This window comes from Aquila chrysaetos, chromosome 4 (genome assembly GCF_900496995.4).
Source record: "Aquila chrysaetos chrysaetos chromosome 4, bAquChr1.4, whole genome shotgun sequence".
In the NCBI taxonomy this organism is placed as follows: Eukaryota; Metazoa; Chordata; class Aves; order Accipitriformes; family Accipitridae; genus Aquila; species Aquila chrysaetos.
This window is the reverse complement of record NC_044007.1, coordinates 19,859,362-19,879,547: the sequence shown is the minus strand read 5'-3', so window position 1 is coordinate 19,879,547 and position 20,186 is coordinate 19,859,362. Positions and strand designations below refer to the sequence as shown.

General features: G+C 44.8%; 1 protein-coding gene across 4 annotated transcripts; it reads right to left on the bottom strand.

The window, feature by feature from the left end:
* Nucleotides 1-13,522: 13,522 nt before the first annotated feature.
* On the bottom strand, nt 13,523-19,888 carry TMEM74 (transmembrane protein 74). Of its 4 annotated transcripts, none has more exons than XM_030012452.1 (2): nt 19,785-19,888; nt 13,523-18,861 (listed from the first exon to the last, which is right to left on the bottom strand). In XM_030012452.1, exon 2 carries the CDS (start codon nt 18,701-18,703, stop codon nt 17,747-17,749), a length of 957 nt encoding a protein of 318 aa, XP_029868312.1. In that variant the 5' UTR covers nt 18,704-18,861; nt 19,785-19,888; the 3' UTR covers nt 13,523-17,746. The 4 variants fall into 4 exon arrangements, with proteins under 4 accessions (XP_029868312.1, XP_029868310.1, XP_029868309.1 ...); XM_030012450.1 differs by having other exon boundaries at nt 19,653-19,872; XM_030012449.1 differs by having other exon boundaries at nt 13,523-18,909; nt 19,653-19,853.
* Between the last annotated feature and the right edge of the window lie 298 nt (nt 19,889-20,186).

Below are 20,186 nucleotides of genomic sequence, written 5' to 3'. Positions count from 1 at the left end.
ACCCTAACAACTCAGTGTGAGTTAGACATAGAATAAACAATTTAATAGGAGATGCTTTAACACCTAACTCCCTACTCACCACCATCACCTCCTTCCATCACAAAGGTATTTTCTTTTAGTAAGAGTGTGTGATTTTTGTTTTTTCTTTTGCCAGTGTTTATCTTAGGATTCTCTGTCTACTTGCATCTCACAAACAGTGTAACAGGGTTTATAAGGACTTTGTCATGTAATTGGCCAGTTTGGTATCCTAAATAAGTGAAACTAATTCCCTGGACATACAGATGATGTATAGCATTAGACCCACTTGAGTGGAAAAGATTAATTTTATTATGTTTATCCCTCCTGCCTGTGAAAAATCGTTCCCTTAAGTCTCTTACCTAATATCATGTGGCTTAAGTGCTGAGGCTCCTGATAATTGCCTTGCAGGACTGTTCCTCATCTAAGAGACATCTGCATCTCATGATTCTCCAGCAGTGTACTGAGAATTCCTTTACACTAATTTCCATCCCCAACTTCTAATTTGTCGCTCAGGGTACTGTAAGCAGTACCTTTCAGCTTTTCATTTCTCCAAGGAAATTCATCAGATGTACTCATGTACAAGGGTAGAAACCAGACCACTGCTCAGAGAAAGGCATCTCAGAGGCCACTTTTGATGTCTGTTCATGATCCTGTGCAGAGAAACCAGTGTTACTTGGAAGCAGGTAAGATAAGCTGTGCAGTGGGTGTCAGCTTAGGTCTGGGTTTTGTGTAGATACACTTGCTGCATGGAAGAAGGGGGCTATAGCAGGACAACTCTTGTAGAAAAAGCTGTGAGAGGCTCAGCAGAAGCCTCCGCCTCTCTGTGCTTGCTTGGAAGAACCCAGCATAGATTTGAACTTCAGGTTTGAAACTGGATCATCTGTTTATCAAGTAAGAGATGAATCCAAGGAGCTTCTGTTCGTCCTTTCTGCATTTCACACTAGGCACAGGGAGAAAACACCCAGTTTGTGTTTGGCATTTGCAAGCGAATGCTTGTACAGAAGAACGAAGGAGGTTGGAACAGGTTCTCTGCTGCCTTTGGCTCTCATTTCTATTGCATTGCTTCAAGAGGTGCAGAAAATGCTAATCACTGAAGTGAACTAAGAAGCAATAAGTAAGTAATGTTTTATAATAGCTGTGCTTAATAAAATGAGAGACATCTGTCAGTTCAAGCTCTCCATTTCCCAAGAAGTTAAGAAATAACTAGTAGGAAACTGCAGCAGAGGCAGTACAGAAGTCTTCTTTCTGTAGAAAAAGATGTCTGTATTAAAACCATTTTTTTCTGAGCTGACATTAGGCTAATTCCCTCCTATTCCCTCCCATTCCTAATAGATTGAATGCTTGGAGTCAAATGCCACTTGACCTTGTAAAAATCTGATCACTCACTGGAAGAAAACCAAAATCTAACAATACAGAGTCTTTCTGATATAAGTAAATAAGGTTCATTTACCTGTTCCCACTAACCTGATGTACTATGTTGCTGCATTCCAGAAATACTAAAGCAGCCTTTTCTATAACAGCCATTTATCCTGAGAGAGTGCAAGATAGTTGGAGCACTCAATAGCAGCCTCTCCTTCTGCCTGTTCTCAGGGGTTTGAACAGTAGCAATTTGTTTTATGGGACATGGCACCCTCCTGCCCTGCTCACGCAAAGAATCGGCCTTTTGTAAGGCCACTCTGTGCATGCTCAGTACCAGCAGATTGCCTTTCTTGGCACTCGCACACGAGAGCATTTCAGAGGGAATGTACGTGGCTCTGTTTTGCCTGACAGATATTTTATTCATGTAGGGCTAATTTGCCTCGTTAGCTATAGGCCCAAGTAAGTGTGATACATCAGAGTCCTGGCTCCAAGTTAACCTGGGTACACTATTATCCAGAGGCAGTTCCTTGGGGAATACCCTCTCCTCCCCTTTTCCTCTGGGAAACAAGGGGATGCTTATTGTACTTCTCCCTGCAGAGGGAAGGGCTTACTCCACTCTTTGTGCCCACTAGCTCCTTTGGCTGGTGCACAGGCGCTGAGAAGAGATGTTCAGACGGCTCCTTCAACAGCCTTGCTCTGTGAGGCAGGTATATAAGGTAAGGGAAACGATATGTGGCCAGAACTGAAGCAAAGTGGTTATGCTACGTGACCTGCACGAGATGACCCAGCAGCTCTAATTCAGGCCAGTAAAGCATGCTAAGGCTTCAAAGAAGAGTAGTTACAATCAATTACTGCATCTAAGGTCACAAGAGACTGTAATTACCTCTCTGATCTCCTGTATTACACAGCACACAGGGCCTCTATTATAATTATAATAATTATTACAGTTATTATTACTATTATTTTAGGAAAACCATACATCTTGATTTTAAAACTTCCAGGGATGCAAAATTCTTGGTGAACTATTCACATGGTGCGTTACTCCAACTTGCTTAAACTACCAGTGCTGGTCAGGCTATAAATCCATCTGTTAAATCCAGGAGCCCTCTACTATCAATTTCTGGTCTCCAGTAAATTGGAGACTGGGACGAGAACATCCTGTACTTTTTTGTGTGTACCTGTGGTTAAACAATACAGAGGAAAGGTCTTCACTCTGTCATGACAAAGGGCTTTAGCTGATATAGTGCTGTTTGTAAGGTTTTGCCTTACTGGTACTGCTTGAAAATGCCAGATCATAACCCTCTTTTTGTCCTTCGCTTGTCAAAGATCAATGTATCATTTTCTGTTGAATTGCAGATAACAGTATGCTCTGCTTTCCTAGTTCGGTATAGGATAATGCAGACATCCTCTTTGTGTCTTTGTGCATGGGTATATACCATTAGAGTGCAGACGAACTTAGAGGCAAAAGGCAGTAATTAATGTGCCTATAAATTTCCCAGGAGGGACTAATGTAAGAAACTTGGTCTTCAAAGTGCCTTTATTTTAGAACTTGTGTAATCTGTACTTTCTTCCTGCCTGCACCGATATAATTTTAATGGGTAATTACTATAGGAAAATATAGCTTCACCTCTGTACAAGATTTATTAACAAATCAAATATCCTATCAGAATGGGAAATGCTGAAACCATGCACATAAAAAATCAAGTTCTTATTCAGCAACAGAGAATTGTTACTGAAATGTTTTTGAAACCTAGAACTGTTAGAACTGTGAAAATAACCAAATCCCAAAACCACACAAAAATCCCAGTTTGGTTTTTACTAGTGATAGGTACTGTCTTTTCAGTAGGCCACTTCCACACAGCGAAATGAGGCTCCTGCACTTACCCTGTGTATATATATGTTCACATGTACATGTCTGTTGGCAACTTTTCTTCCATAAATTTTGATCCTATTAACCAATCTCAATCTAATTTGACAGGGGGATAAATGCCATATGTATTGTTACATTCAGTGAACACTAGCAATTGAATAGGAGACAGGGACCTTTTAAGTGCTCCAGCTGAGAGAAAAGTGTAGTGACAGCTCACACCTTATTAGACACCAGACAATACAAAGAAGCAGAAACAGCAACCACATCTTTGGAAAAGCTTCAATTAACGATGAGACATAAATCTGCTGGAAGCAGCACTTGCTTCATCCTGGTGTTCGGAGGACTACTTAGTGCAGCGCATCCCTCGGGGCTTTGCCAGAGGGGCAGGAAACCCAAGGCGCTCTCCGAATCACACTGCAGTGGAGATGCTGTCATACTAAGCAAGCACAAGTTGGGTCTCCATATCAGTAAGATCAATTGCAGCTGTAACCTCAAATTTCATTATTGCTATATCTGTTTTCACAGCTATGGAAGAAACACTTCTTCCTTTCAGAGAATTTTGCAGAATGTGGGCCACAGCCGTTGGCAAACCTCCCATTGATTCAGGGCCAGAGTAGAAACCTCTTCACACGCCATAGTTAATTACAAGCTGTTTGCATTTTTAACTCATGCTAACCATCCAGCTGGAGGATATAGTTTTTTATTATTTACTGCTTTTTTTATCTTCAGTCAGGAAAACTGGTAGTAATCCAAAAGAGTCTGAGCATCTCCTCTGGCAAAAAAAAGAAAGAAAAAAAAAGCCATGACACTTAAAACTTCAGAGGAGAGAAAGATTTTATCATGCAGTCACCTCCTGCACTGTAAAAAATAAATAAGAAAGTGCATGACATCATTTATGATCTAAGCAAGTAGCAAAATAATGAAATGCCTTTGCTGATGGGAGGCATGAACTGATATATGCCTCAGATATCTGACTCTGTTAATTTAGAAGTTGCTTTCTTCAGCTGAAAAAAATTGTTAAAATGCCCAGTGTCTGCATTTTATTTCTGGTGTTCATGAATCAAACCCACACAAAAATGAGGAGATCGAAACGCACCAGATAGATGTAGAACTGAGATGGCGATGATTAATAGTGTTGTGATGAGAAGTAAAATAGTCAAAGACTGCAGTTCATGACTAGTTTTAGATGAACTAAAGACGGGGGGAATTTAAAAAATTATAAAATTTCATTTTTACATGCTTGTGCAAAAAGCTTCAGCTTCTCATTTCATGTATTTTCATTTCAAACTGACATAAGCTAAGCAAAATATTTTGGTTTTGCTGCGGACAGGCAAAAACCTGAAACTCCTTCTAGAACACTTTGTAGTCCTTGCTTGCATTGAGGAAAAATACCTTTTTTCTTTAGGAGACATCTGTCTTGGAACAATGTTTCCATTTTCATCTGTCTAGAGGCAGAGATCTCTAGACCCAGCCAGAAGGCGCTACAAGTTATAACTGCTAGAAGGTCTGTGCTCCTCAGGGCGTGACAGCTTTAAAGTATGATGCTCTGACTTTATCATAATCAACTGTTCAGCCCGGAGAGGAGAAGGCTCAGGGGGATCTCATCCATGTGTATAAACACCTGAGGGGAGGGGGGGTGGGAATAAAGAAGATGAAGCCAGACTCTTCTCAATGGTGCCCACTGACAAGAGGGCAAGAGGCAAGTGGTACAAACTGAAATACAAAAAATTCTGTTTAGTTATTAGAAAGAACTTTTTTACTGTGCAGGTGGTCAAACACTGCAACACATTGCCCAGAGAGGCTGTGGAGTCTCCATCCATAGAGATATTCAAAACTCAGCTGGACAAGCTGTGGGCAACCTGCTCCTGCTGACCCTGCTTGAGCAGGGGCTGGACCAGATGAACTCCAGAGATGTCCACCAGCCTCCACCACGATTCTATGAAATAGCTTCTTCTCCATCAGTATTTTTTATGAAACTCTGAAAGCTGACACACTGAGTGTCATCCAGTGATAAACTCAAAGGTAGTGAATAGTCACTGGGACATGTTTCTGAGCAAAGAAAATTATTTCTTAACTTCTAAGCAATCTCTGTTTTGGCAAATTATTTATCCGTCAGCTTGAAGGATAAGATCAGACAATGCCTGTACTTTCCATATGCTTCTTTTGCTGCAGATCATTCAGCCAAAGGTTCCTGAATATCTGAATCTGACTTTTAGATTATTATTTTGAAACACTTTGGATAAAAACATATGAAACCCAAACTTTTCTGCAGGGCATGTAGACCATTTTCCTACTGCCAGCACTGAAAAGAAAAATTAGCTTCACTGCAGAAGAGCAGAAGACATTTTGAAGGTTTTCTAGAGATCAGTTTAATTAGCTAATAAACCAAATGGAATACACATATTTCATCGAGAGAGCAGAAATGCATTATCTTGAACAGTTAGCCCAGCATATGCATGCAGCTCATGACAGCAAAGAGACTGTGAGTAATACAAGAGACATAGAATTAAGAGGAGGGGAGATGCTGAAGGAGGAGAGGGGTGAGGATACAAGCGGAGCTGGCAGAGCAGCGAGGACAAGCAACATGATGGTTAAGGACATAGGGCTACAGAGGCAGCTGCATTCAGCTCAAGCTCCCTTTGCCCAAACCTAGATGAACCATGTATGAGGCACTTCCATGCCACAAACCACGTAGCTGTGTTAATATGCTGAGAGGCACAGTATATTGCTTGGGCACTGTGCCATGCTACAGCAGCTCTATGCTGCTTGGGACCAGAGTTGGCTCTGTGTCCAGTTAGCTCAAAAGCTTGCATAGCTCAAGCAAGGGGTCTGTCTGTCCCCACCCACAGGGGTATGTCCTGAGGAGCAAATTCCCAGGGGTATCTTAGTTTCTTCCCAAGGTGGGAAGCAAGTGGGACATAGGAAAATGGAAAGGAGAGATTAAAATTGTTCTAACAATCTTGAAATTGTCTTCTGCCAAGCCTGGCATCAGCTTATAAAGGGGACTGACAAACATCAGAGCTGGTACACAAAGCAGAGAGGGACTGCATGCCTGGGAGAGGTGAGGGAGCAGTGAAGGAGAGAAAAAGAATGAAGGAGAAAGAAGATCCCCCTTTGGAACGTCAGAAAACTGCTGGATTTGTTCAGCTGCTCATGAAGCTGCAGCCTAAGGTTTTGGGGTGATTTGTGCCCTTAGGGAAACTTGGAGAATGTAGAGTGCCCTCTAATTGCAAAATCAACTTTTATTCTGAAAGATGACAAAATGATGTGAGAGAGAATTTAAGGTCTGTCCAAAGCAATTAAATTCAAAGAAATCTTTGCCATTACCATCACTAGAAACATAATTGGTCTTATATAGTGTAGCGTAAGAAAATCCCAGCAACTGACTGTCCCCTCCATTAAAATAGAAAGGGATAGGGAACTTTGAACACACTGAACATAACTAAAGGACATATTTTATGAAAAGGAGATGTTGCTTTCAAAATCAGGACCTTTTATTATTGATGATAAATTGGTTTACTTGTATAGAGAATGACTAATCAGTGATTTTAGTGAATAGATACTATATGACTCAAAAACAATTGACCATCACCAAAACATCTATAAGTCATTGCTTTTGTATTGCTGTGTAAGGACTTGCCTTTGGTTTTCTTTTTCTTTTTTTTTTTAAATTTACATTCTTGATTAGCCTCCTGTATTACAACAGAATCAATCAAGCTGACTAAATTCAATTCAGTATGAAACGTGAAATATATTTCCCCAATAATTATTGATTGTAGCTATTTCCATTATGACATCCATATTCCTACCTGCTTGCTGACAAGACCTTCACTCTCTCTCCCATTTTCTTCTTTTTAGTTCCATATACTTTCTCTGACAAAAGAAGAATGAAAAATATTTTTCTTATTTTTTCCCCTTCTGTTCACCAAGATAAAATAGTAAGACGCACAGGTAACTAACTATGTATGCTTAAAATACCTTCATTAAAACAGGAACTAATGAAACATTGTCCTGTATAAATGACAGCAAACATCTTGGATGAACACAGCAATTAGCTTGCGCATCCCATGAGGGAGGCTTCAGCTCAAAGTAAAGAGAGATTTTCTCTCCCTCGGAGCTGTGACAGATTCACATCCTGTGGTGTTTGGATACAGACCTCCTTACTTGCATTGGCTCATTCTGCATGTAAATAAATGACTACAGTTTTTTATGTAAGTTTGTTACTGTGTGTCATAGCACATTTAAATGGGATGTGGGGCATTTCCAGTGAAGGATTCTTAAATACTGTACAAACTTTCCATGTCAGTCCTCCATGGCCTGGCTTCTACCCTTCACACTTGTAAAAAAAAAAAAAGCCACTAAAAACTGATCTGTTTACTGTGGTTAAGACTGTGATTTTGAGCCACAGCCTTGAGCTATTACCACTATGCTGCAGAGCATCCCCAGGAGCTGTTCATCGCTCTGAGTCACAACTCCATTCCTTTCATCTTGCTCTGCGCAGGAGCAGTAACTTATTACTGGCCTCAAGTTTTGTCTCAGGCTACCTCAGCCACCCGGCTGAAAGGCAGGCTTAATCCCATCTGAATAGGAGAAGACATATGAAATAATTGCCTTTTTATTCCTACGCACTGGATCCAGAACCAGATACCAGGTAGGACAACCAAAGAGGAGGAACTAGTTCTTTGTTGAGCCACACAGCACACACCACAGGCATGTCCATTGATAGACAAGATTTGGGCTCTCAGATGAAAAAGTATAAATGACATCTCTGTGGATATTTAAAAGGATATTTAAGACTCCCTGTGAGAACAGAAATATATTCCATTATCCAGGTTCACATGTGCACTCCTGGAGCTGCAGTGGTGCCATGTGTCAGCCGGACACTGCCTGCTGCCACCAAGGCAGTGGTTTTCAAGTGGTGCTGTATGCATGCATGCGTACGGGAGGCTTATGAAGGACTGTGGAGCTGGCATCAAAGTGTAAAGCAAGAATAGCGCAAGCAGAAATAATGTATGACCCTGAACCACCCCAGACGTGAACACAAATGGGAGTTGTCTGGATAGAGAAAGATTGATAGCTCTTTGAATCTGAGAACTAAAGACATGCATTTGTGGTGCTCCTACAAGTCTGGTTCCAGAAATCAATGCAAAGATTTGTTCAGCCCAGTATGTGGCATTTTTCTCCCCTTCTCAGACAGACTAATTTTACCTAGAAACTTGCTGTCTGCATTACATCCCCTCTTCTTTTTCCTGCAGATGATAAGGCATTGTCCAAAACTGACTTAATAACAGCAATAAGAGAGATGGATTGTCACTTTACGTTACTCAGACAGCGGTTAAAGTTAATAAAGGTTCAGGCTGCTTCTTTGTGCTGCAAATACTGTGCGACAGACCAGCCTGCTGAGGAGCCCAGTTGGAGGTGCTGGGCCCCAGATCACTCCTCGGATGCCAGGATGGTGGCTGCAGCATTAATTTTCTCATGAAGACATCTGACATTTGCTTCTTTCCATACTTCTCTGTCCCTGCTGGAGAGCTGAAAGTGTAATGTCAGCACAGTCAATGTTCTTCTCTCACACACCAGGACAAGAAATACCATTAGCGTGTGAATGATGTATGAGGTGAATGGTTCCTGTGCCCCTCCCTTTTTGTTCAGGGTTTGACCATGAGCTGTTCCCTCTCTCCTTCCCTCCCACAGTCCATCATGGATCTAAAGCTTTGACCCTCACTCTCTGCAATGCACTTCTATGTGCAACTTCTTCCCAACAGGGGCTGCAGAATTAGGCATAAGGCAGCAGCATGTGACAAATGATGCTCTTTTTGTAGACTGTGCAGAGCTGGAGGTCAAACACACTATTAATAATTCTCTGACTTTTTAAAAGCTGTATTTCCTCCATTTGTTGGCAACATGATCTGAAAGCTCTGTAGAAGCCACTTAAAACAGCAGTTGAACAGAGGCATTTCAGCACTGTCCAATATTGATTTTTGCCTCTAACTCGCCTCTTTGCTAAGACTGGTTTCAATATCCTGTGAAGTTTAAGTGAAGGTATTTCCCATCTCAATAGCTGTGCATTGTCATTTGATACCATAGATAAGCCAGTAGTATTTTCCTTAGTAACATGGTTTGGCTCAAAGAGCAAGAGTGCCACAAAATCTCCGTCCTGGACCATTGCTGCCCACATGGAAGAAAGGCTGAGTGAGGAACGAATGGAGGTAGGCTGGAGTGGGGAACCCAGTCACCAGGCTGTTCACCAAGCTCAACCTGTACAAAAAAAAAATAATGAACACAGTATTGAGCTGGTACAGCAGATTATTTCTGCCTCCAGACAAGGAGTCCCAAGGAACAAGAAACTTCATTAAATTCAAAGCACTTGTTGGTGCGCTCCCATGAAACAGAAATTTAAAGGAAAAAGACATTCAGGAAATCTAGCAAATCCTTAACCAAAATTAAGGAAACAAGATAAGCATATGTGAAAAAAAAATAAGCATTGTAAACATTGATTTGGCTAATCATGAGAGTGACCTAAAATTTAAGAAATTTCCCCACTGGGGAAATTAGGACATATATTTAATAATTAATATTTTTTTTTGTGGGGACAACAGGCAAGGACAGCAAGTGAGATCCTGCTAGAAGAGAAAAAAAGGTCATGAGGAAGTGCTCTATATTTATACTAGAAAGAAAAAAGACAAAGAAAGAATTGGTTTTCTGCTTTGTGGGGAGGGAGAGAGGAGCACCATTGAAAATGACACTGAGAAGGCTGAAGTGCTTCAGCCTATTATTTTTTCTTTACCTCATTAAAAAAATCTAAAACAATTCAGACTATCCATAAACTTTAGAACTTAAGAACTTATGCTGGTAGAGAGCAGAAAAAGAAGCTACATAGATACATTATATATCTTCAAATCATGTGAGCCTTATAAAATTCACTCCAGAGTGCTCAGGGAATTGAGTAAAGCAATTTCACAGCCATAAGCAATTATCTTTGAGGACTGACGGAGGGTGAATGAAGTTCCAGAAGGCTGGAAAATGACCTCTCAAGAGCTCTTCCAGCCACGGTTACTGTTCCTGTAAGGAGGGAAAAACAAAGGTAAGACCATGACTTATTGATCCATAGTTCCTGCTTTGGGAAGCCACAGTGGCAAAGCAACTACTTGGTATTCTCACTATAGGCAAAGCATAAAGTTTTCAGAATACAGGGTCAGGCTGGATCAAATCAAAGGTCCATCTATCACAAAATTGTCTCAGATAGTAGCCTGCAGCAGATACTGCTGTATCTAAAACAAAGTGTAGGGCAAGCATGCACCAGCATATTCTCTCAGCTCTTAGCAATCAGAAGCTTAGGGACTTACAGAGCTAGAGACTTTGCATCTTTCTGTTAATAGCCCTCTGTGACCCTTAATAGCCCTTAACAACTACTAATCAAGAGATCTCGAAAGTGCTGTCTTTATTACATGAAATCAGAAGATAATACATAGAAACAGAAAATAGTCACGTACTTTCTACTGCTCTGCCTTTCAGTGAATATGTTTTTGTTCCCAGCTTGGATATATTGTTATCAAGTGTACATTCATTTCATGAACAGCTAATCCTTGAGAAAAGCAATACCAAAATGTCAGGATAGCTACTTGATATTATTCACATTTGAGCACAGTTACTCTGGCTAGTTTGTCAGAAGCTGCTTCATGTTAGAGTTGAACCAAATTTATTTTAAGCTATAAAGAGACAAAAGACAATCTCCTGTAGGTGGATACAGTGCAGTTGGAGAATAGTGATTAAAGGACTTTATTTACATTTCTAGCTGATCAACAGCTTTTAGATACTTCTAATGGGAAGAATTGATTTTTTTCCTCTACAAAAGGGACTTAATCAATTTTGCTTTTGGAAATGTTTTATTCAACAATAGCTAAATTTCCCTGCGTACACATCTGTCAAAGCAGAGACTATTATTGGAAAAGAGAAGCCTTCTGTGCTGATATAAAGATATCTGTTTTATTATTTCAACAGAAGCCTATTGATTTTTTGAAACATTGAAAAAAACCCAAAAGCTTACTATAATACTAATGCCTTAAGTGTGCAAAACATTCCCCAAATTCCTGCAAATATTAGCAAAATTTAGTTTCGATTGACTTTGCTAGGATTTTTTAAAATTATTTTGTGCTTGAAATTAAACTTCAATGGCATTCTTCAGAAAAAAAAAATTGCTATCCCTTTTAGAATAATTTATCCTAGGGGTTCTGTAATAATTAAGCTCTTTCTGCAGTGCTGGATTGTGACTTAAGAGGTTGGTTTCTGTCCTCAGCTCTCCAGCTGGCTCTCTGGGCAAAGGAGATGAGTCACTTCATCTGTAAAATGGGGGCACTATATGCTCTATACAGAACTTTGATATCTATGTGCAGGAGGCTTTTTGAAAACATTATGTATCAAGATGCATGGTATCTCACTTCCCAATGCAGATGGAAGCACTTTCAGTGCTGGTCTGCAGGTTATACACTGGCTGCAGGTGAAAAAAAATGCAGGTGTTAGATTGCAATGCCCAAATACCTGCGAAGTGCGACTCAGTTAATGGTAATACCTCAGTATTTTTTAACATACGCAAAGGTGGACAAATCTGCATATAAATGAGCAGAAAACTCTTTACAAGTCTTTAATACACCAGGTCTGCAGACGTATTTTAACTGTGGATTTGTATTGAAAATCAAATAAAAACATGCATTATTTGGCTGAGTTTCTACAGTGGGCACTGCATTTATGTTTACACAAACAAGCGTTAACCAGGTTCATTTCAAAGAAAAGGTTCTTGTCTGGTTTTATGAAAATTTATAACAGCCACAATTTAATTTAAACTGATAACAAAATCAGAGAAGTCTCACCTCACTGCATTCTACAAGACTCTTGACCTTGCCAGGACTTACAAACATGGGGGGAAAAAAGTCCCTGTGAATATAGGACATGGAGATGAATCCTTCAATATTTAAAAAGATAAGATTAAGAAGAATCCTGTAAAAAAGACTAACAATGAATTTAGTGTTTGCTTTCAGTTAGAAAGCCTCCCAGATCTTTAAGCTGATGGATTGTCATATCTATAAATACACCTATTCTCTTAACCTCTTACTAACCATTGGTTGCACACCATAGGCTACATCTGGCACCAGTGACTTGTTACTGTACTAATTCGGCCACCTCAGGGACACATTTATTACCACTACAGCTGTAACAGCCTGAAACCTGAATTGCAAATCGGGGCCCCGTTGTACCCAGCACTGTAGAAAGAGACAGCCCCTGCTTCAGCCCGGCTCCGCACCCACCGACCGCAGCACTCCCACCCACGCTCTGATTCACATGACAGTGGCAGGAAAGGGCCTGATCCTGTCACACTGGAACGAAAGCAATGTTACAAGGCATAACCTGCGTGGTGATAACCTTCATATCGCATTTGGGAGGGAGTAGAGGTTGTCGAAGGTGGTTAAGGTGCTTAACTGACACGCACTGGGGATCTGGGAGAAAAAAAACGCATGCTGGGAGCAAACCGTGGCTCCCTGGAGGTCCTGCTCAGCTGCTGGCGCCGGTCCCCGCACCAGCACCCTCCCATCGCTGCCCCACTCTGGCCCCACAGCCATGGCACGCTGGTGTCCCCTCTGGAAGGGGAGCTGAAGCTGCCACCGAGGCAGCCATGCCCAGCCCACAGCCCTCCAGGAGCCCCGCTCCTGCCTCTCCCTGTACCACCCGCCGCCGCCAGCGCTTTTGGGGGACCCCGCGCCCACCCGCCATCACCGCGGCCGGCACTGGGCCCGGCACCAGCTGCCGTCCTGCCCTGGCCACGGCCAAGCCAGGCCGGGGTGAGGACGTGGTACTGAGGTGGTGGTGCACGTGGTTATGGCGGATGGGGGCTCGACACCCACCTCCCACCACAGCACCTCCCCGGCTGCCTGCTCACGCAGCCCCGGCTGGTCCCACCCTCCTTCTTTTCCCTTTATTTTTCGGGTTATGCGGAGCTGGGTGGGACACTGGTGCAGTAGAGTTTTAAAGTCCGCATTGTCTGGCACTTTCTGACTGGGAAGGACCAGCTGGCAAGGACATGGTCGCTGGGTGAGCTCGGGACAAGCTCAGTGCGCTGGGTCTGCCGCCACCTCTCACCAGGCAGCCCCGATGCCCGCGGTGGGCCCTGCCGCGGCTCCCGGCGGCTGAGGGCGAGGGGCTGCGCCTGCGGCATGGAGGGGAAGAGCCAACCACTGCAACCGGCCGTTCAGCGAGGAGCAAAGAGGACCGTGATGACAGGGCTCAGCTTTATAGACTTTTATTTTTCAATCTGTACAGAACGCTGTTGCTACCATAATAAGGCATCAAACGCACTATTGAAAAGCTCACGATGGACTGTGACGTTTCGCCCTGTTGTGGGTCAAAAAGGAGTTTTACAAGATCAAACCGGTTGATTTCCCAGTCGGTAAACTTTATATTCATTACAGACAGGTTTTTGAAAGAATTACAAAGATTAAAAAACTGTAAACATATAAAAAACCAGCAACAACCCAGCGTAGCTTCCTAGGAGAGAGTCTCAGACATTTCTGCTGCGGGGCCGGCTTCGGGCTGGCAGTGAGAAGGCAAGGCCGGCTGCGCCTGGGAGCCGCGCTGGGCGCTTGCCGCCTGGCAGGGCTGGGACCCTGTGGCGACGGGCCTCCTTTTTGGTGAGAGTCCCCAGCAGGTGCCAGGCATTTCCCAAACGGCCGGCCTCAGCCGCAGACGTCTGATCAAGAAAAAGAAACTGAGAAAACGGGTCACCAGGGAGCTGTTTGAACAGTGGGGAGCCAGCCGCAGGCTGCCGGCACCTCGCTGCGGCGGCTGCAGGCCTCCGGGTCCCCTCCGGCGGGAAGGCAGAGGCCAGGGCAGAGCCCGGCCCGCAGACGTGTCATGAGGTAGAAAATGGGAAAGTGTCACATTTCGCTGTTAGGGTCTGTCAGAAATAAACTGACTGACCACACAAATCCCGATATGTTTCTGAGGTACTCCAGGGGGCACCTAAAACCCACCTGGTATGCCCCAAAATTTACATCCCCAAACAAGTAAGCTCTCCAATGATCCATGTGACAACTTTAGCCCGGGGCGGGGGGGAGAGGGGGGAATTTCCTCATGCTTGTACCCTTAAAGCATTCAAATTTTGAGCAGGGGAAATCAAATTGCAAGGGTGCAGGAGAGGGCAATTAGTTTCCCTTGGCCCCAGCCTTTGGTACCGCCTCATGCGAGGTGAACGACACAAAGGCACATTCACCGGGCAGCGGGCTAATACATTCATTTTCCACCATCGGCCACCAGACAGCAAGTGTTTTGATCTCTGTCGCACCGCACAGCATGAGAACCTGAGAGTCCAGAGGTTTTATATCGTACCACCAACCCACACAGTCCTGTAATTTGTAAAGGTAACTTGTTGGGTGATCAGAGAAATGTCCTGAGAGTTTTTATCTGCTAAACTCCTGCACTCTGAAGGCCTTCCTCTGCCTCTTTCTTAGCACACACTAACACCAAAATAAAGAAACTGTGTTAGTGCTGTTACTTAAATTTTCTTACTCCTCACGCTTCTGCAGTATATATTTAGATTATTAGGTTGACTTCCGTTTCCTTAAAATGCTCAGGGAAAATTTGAGGGTTCATTTAAGTATTGCAGGCTCATAATCTGTGACAGGCATTTTACAAAGTGTCAGAAAACTTCTCACTTGATAATAACATACTGACAGTCAGGGGAGCGTTCCTTTTTCTAGTGCTAATAATCGGCATTAAGGCATGCCATCGTTCCTACAAGAAATCTGTGATCCTTACAGCTTTAGCTGTCATCTTTCTGCAATAATGGAATGTACTCCAATTTTATGCATACGTATCATTAAAAAATAAAAATAATGGCTCTCAAAACCACCAGCCTCAGTTTTAGAGCTTTTGTTGTGTAGGTGAGTACAGTGATTCCCGTTAGGGACCCTGGCTGGTGAAAGGGTTTTCACCCCCTGCGACATCTGTCCCCTGCCCCACACCGTCTTGCTGCCCCCAGCTCAGCACTGTCTGCCCTCTCGCTTGGCACAGCTTTCCCTGGACCTCTGGAGGCCACAGCCAGCCCCTTCGTGTCCTCAGGGCAGGACAGGAGGCAGTGCTGTCCCCACCGCCCCACCTTGAGCCGAGCTGTGTGTCAAGCCCTGCAGGCAGTGTCCTCATACCTACCAGCAGGCAAAGGGCCGCTAAGGAGGAGCCTTTCTCCTCCATGTCCTGCTCCTCAGGCTGTTTCCTTCCTCACTCTCACCGATCACAACAGGCTGAAGGCTCCTCCTTACATCTGGAAGCTATTCCATTTATTTACCCTAGAAATTCAATCCTGAATCCCTGATGACACATCCAGAGGGATGTAAGCTCTCCAAAGACTACTGTGGAGACGCTGGCCACTGTCGAGTTCCTGCCCGCAAACATGCTCCGTATCATGACATAAACTGGCAAAATCACCTACTAGGCAGCAGCAGCACCACCTAATAACGCTGCTCATTTAACTACCAAATAACACTGAACTAAAGCGGCGGTTAGAGCAGGTAATATCAGAAGCAGCATCTCTTTTGCAGGGCCAACATTAAAGCCTGGGTACCACAAAATGCTACTTACAGTGACCTAAGGTATGAACCTGGAGCAGCGCAGCTCCTCGGGCCCTCGGTCGAAGGCACCCACACCAGCACCGGCAGCCGGCAAGCAGGAGGGACTGAACTAGGTGAGTGCCAGACTCGGGTGCTGCATGTGTCTCCTGACATGAACAGCCAGAGAAGAGGGAATGAGGAACCAGGTGGCAAAATAGCATTCAGTCTCTCCGCATGAGGACCCCACATTTCCACCTGCCGCTTGTTATTCTGAAGAACCTTGTGCTGCCACATAATCCTGGGTAAAGGGGGCACCAAGGAGATCTCCTCCCCCCTTCCCAAGAGAACTCTTCTCAGGTATGTCACAGTGGGGAAAAAAACTATAATTTAAAAAATATTTGATATTCCCGATATTTGAGACTTAACTGATGACTGACAAGGCTATAACAGTGAATCACATGTTTCTACTAAGACTGCAGTCAGGAACTGTACAGACAGAGCTCTTCACTCATGTTTGGCTTTGGCAGCCATATATATATTAATATACATATATATGTTAACACTGTTCAGTAAGAACTGACAGCAGTGCATACCACAGTCTTTGTTGGTTTTCTCGGCACTGCAAGAACACAACTTTAATGCTCCACAGAAACTGGCTGATAATAAAGTAAATAGAATCGGTGGTACAAGTTTTTGGCAACTGTGCCACAGAACTGCGATTAATAACAACATGTACCCTTGATCATCCCCTATGTTGAGTCCCATGTCAGCCAGTAAACTGCCTGATATTTAACCTTTCTTTTTCCTGACAATTTATTTTTTACAAATAAATTGTTTTTTATTGAACGAGCCCCAGAAAGCTCCTTCCTGACCTTTCCTTGCTGGTTATGAGAAGGCTGACAGCCTAGTGACATAAAACTGCAGTTTCAAAACGACTAGTAAGATGCAGACAGCCCCAGTATAAGCAAAGCCCTGCAGCTGAGCTTGAATTTCTTCTGGCATCTGTACTGAAGGAGAAGTGTTCAGTCTCAGCATCCCCATGCCTTTTCACTCTTTGGGTCTTTTGAGACTCCAAACAAGAGGTCAGTTAATTCAAGTTATGGCAGTTTTCATACAAAGACATCTGTCTACCAGGAACTAAACTTCTTTTATAATGGGTCACTATAGCTATCAGAAGTTAATGACTACCAATCATTGCTAATCTGAACTGAAACGGAGCCACCGACCTCAAGCTGAAAGAGCCTTTTGTCTCCTACCAATACCATGAGCCATATGGTTCCCTGCCCTTTGCCTCTTATTTTATATTTTAAATAATCATCACTAATTGTACAATTGTTTGAAAATATGGGAGGTTTGTGGCAAGTCACGACCAAGCGGTGTTCTTTTTTCCCTTAGCTCTCACTCAGTAGAAGAGAAGGGATCAGCTTAAAATTAAAGGATAAAAAAGCATCCCTCAATTAAATATTAGCCCTGCTATTTGATTATTGGTCCTGCTTCTTAACAGTCTACCAAGTAGAATGTTAATAATCCTGCAGACTGCAATAATTAACAGCTTCCAAAGTGTCAAGGTCGTTCCTGTTCTATATGGGAGTAATAAGAAAATTATATAGGCATTACAGCAATGGAATGTTTTATATTAGGATAAAGGAGTATCTAAGGAACCTACTTATCACAAATCTCTTTTTATTCAGTGGTTTTCATTATTTTATATCAGTTGCATTTTCTCTGGCATGTTTTCCCTTTACAACAAGTGCTCATATACTGCAAACATTCGATTATAGAGCTTAAGAAAAAACCATTCTTGTCAGACAAATAAACTGCATCACCAGCTATCTTTAGCCGCATCTGTTTTCTTTAATGAAACATTTTTTCCTGTAGAAATGCTGCCTTAAAAATCATGACCACACTAATTATCTATGGCAAGCACATCTTCCTCAACTAATGACAGCTCAAGCATATTATCGTTTGCACCAGACTTCATTCTGAAATTGAAAGACCCATAGAGCTTCGCAGACTCCTTGGAGGACGCAAACCTGCTCCTCCGGTACAGCTCCCCTTTCCACATGGACATCATCAGCAGGCTCGAGAGCACCACTCCCCCCAGGGTTAAGAGACACAGCCCGGCAATAACACAGCGGTCCAAGTGAGCCCCGATCCTCGCGCTCTCGTTCTCCAGCCTCTCCATCTCCCGGGCAGCCACGGTGTTGGGATCCACAGTCACGTCTCTGGGTACCACGTAGGAAATGATCACCAGCAAAATGCCACTAACCAGGAACAAAATGGCACTAATGAACCCGTAGTCCACAGATTTCCCGGCTGCCACCTCCGAGGCAGCATCGTCCTCCTCGGACACCAGGGAAGGAGAATCGTGCACCCACTCGGGCGGTAGCTCCCTGCAGGAACGCTGCTGCAGAGGGGCATCCTGGCAGCGGCCGCCTGTAGGACTGGGGGGACTTCTTGCATGCTCCAGGTTTACATTTTCATCCACGTAGGTGAATGACGTCTCGAGTTCCTGGGCACAGCAGCAGGCTTTCTTCTTCCCTCCGTCCTCTTCCCCGGGCAAGTGCTCGGGCGGGTGGCAGGGCTGGGAGGTGCCGGGGGGTGCAGGGTGCTCCTGGGGCGAGGTGCCCGGGGGGGAGGGCTGGGGTGCCAAGGGGGGCTCAGCCACAGGGCCCCTCTGCAAGGGCTTGCAATGCCTTTCGCAGCGCAGGGCTGCCACGGCAGCGGCCGCTCTGGGGTCCACCTCACCCCCCTCACGCCGCTGCTGCTCGTAGGGAGGGCAGGGCAGGCTCCAGCCCGTCGTGGTGCCCAGGGTCGCCTGCCTGCTCTCCTCGGCCAGGTAGAGAAGCTCCATGCAAGCCATCGACCTCGTCCCGGCAAGCTCCGACTCCCAGGCTACCGCATCCTTCAGCGAACTCTGCCCCTGACCCGCTGAAGTGGCTTCACGGTGCCGGAGCTGCTGTATCCCAGAAATCTTCTACTCTTTCACCAACTTTTTGTTAGGGACATGGCTTGTGTCAGCTGTTAAATGATTAAACAAATCCTCTCTGACATTCATTTCTTTTTCATCTGCAAATGAAATAGCAGAGGGGAAAAACAACAACAACAACAAAACCAAACCCGACAACCTCATGATGATACATTAATAAACCAAAGAGAAGATAACGCAAATGTAATACATCAGTCTTCCCCTCAACTGTTCGAGAGGAGATGGCAAACACGATTGTTTTAACCACGCATTTAAAACTGCAATCCTCTTGCAGATCCAAAATCTATTAGGGAGTCTAATCAACCTTTGACACCGATGTCCAATTAAGGCAGTAAGTCATCTAGAGAGCGCAGGATAACCAGAATAACTGCGTAAAATGCCAGAGAAATGAGACGTCTGTTCTTTTAGAAGCAAGTAACTCCCCCACCCCCTTCCAAATGAAGAATTTTAAACTCAGATTCACAGACTAATTAGAAAGAAACACGCAAATCCCATGTAGCTCAATAATCCAGGATCTGTATTCTCTGGTGGAAATCTGATAATCCTATGGGAAAAGCAGTGCTTTCCTATAGCAGATCTCCCGTTCGATTAAGAGCTTTCGGAATGAAATTATGCCTCAAAGACTGATGACTCAAAGACGGATATTACTTCTCATCTGCAATTAATTCGTTTTTACCCCCTTCCTCTGCGCCCCATCCCCCCTCGCGGCCGAATGCCCGGTGACATTAGCAAAAGCCTGCAGCCCATAAATGTGTTGCATGCATAGAAAACACATGTGCGCCTATAGCATATACGTGATCGATAGCAGACGCTGCTCACTCACGCTCTTCTCGGGACCTCAGCGGGAACCGGCCAGGCTAGGAAACGCGCTCCCCGCCGGCGCGGGGAGTAGCTGGATCCGCACGCAACTGTGTGACCCGAGTGACACCGAGGTTACGGGCGCGCAGACACGCACCGACACACACTCACACCCCGGCAGGCAGCAGCAGCAGCAGGAGCAGCAGCACGCCGCCTCCTCCTCCTTCTCCTTCTCCGCCTCCTCCTCCTCCTCCGCCTCCGCCTCCTCCCCCTCCCCGCGGGGCTCTCACCTGCCCGGCGCGGCGGCCGGCCCGCCGGCCGCGCTGCCCGCCCCGCACACCTACCTCCCTCCCGCCTCCGCGACCGGCGGCGCCCGCCGCGCCCCGCGACCGCGCTGCGGCCAGCGCCCCGGGGCACAGCCGGGCTGCGGCGGCGCCGAGCCCAGCCCAGCCCAGCCCGGCCCGGCCCGGCCCGGCCCAGCCCAGCCGGGCAGTGCCGAGGCGCGGCGGGCGGGCGGGCGGGCGGGCCGTGCCGGCGGGCGGGCGGTGGCTGCGGCACG

Bases quoted from the DNA above. Each gene is read 5' to 3' on its own strand.
- TMEM74 (XM_030012452.1), bottom strand. From the start codon at position 18,703: ATGGCTTGCATGGAGCTTCTCTACCTGGCCGAGGAGAGCAGGCAGGCG.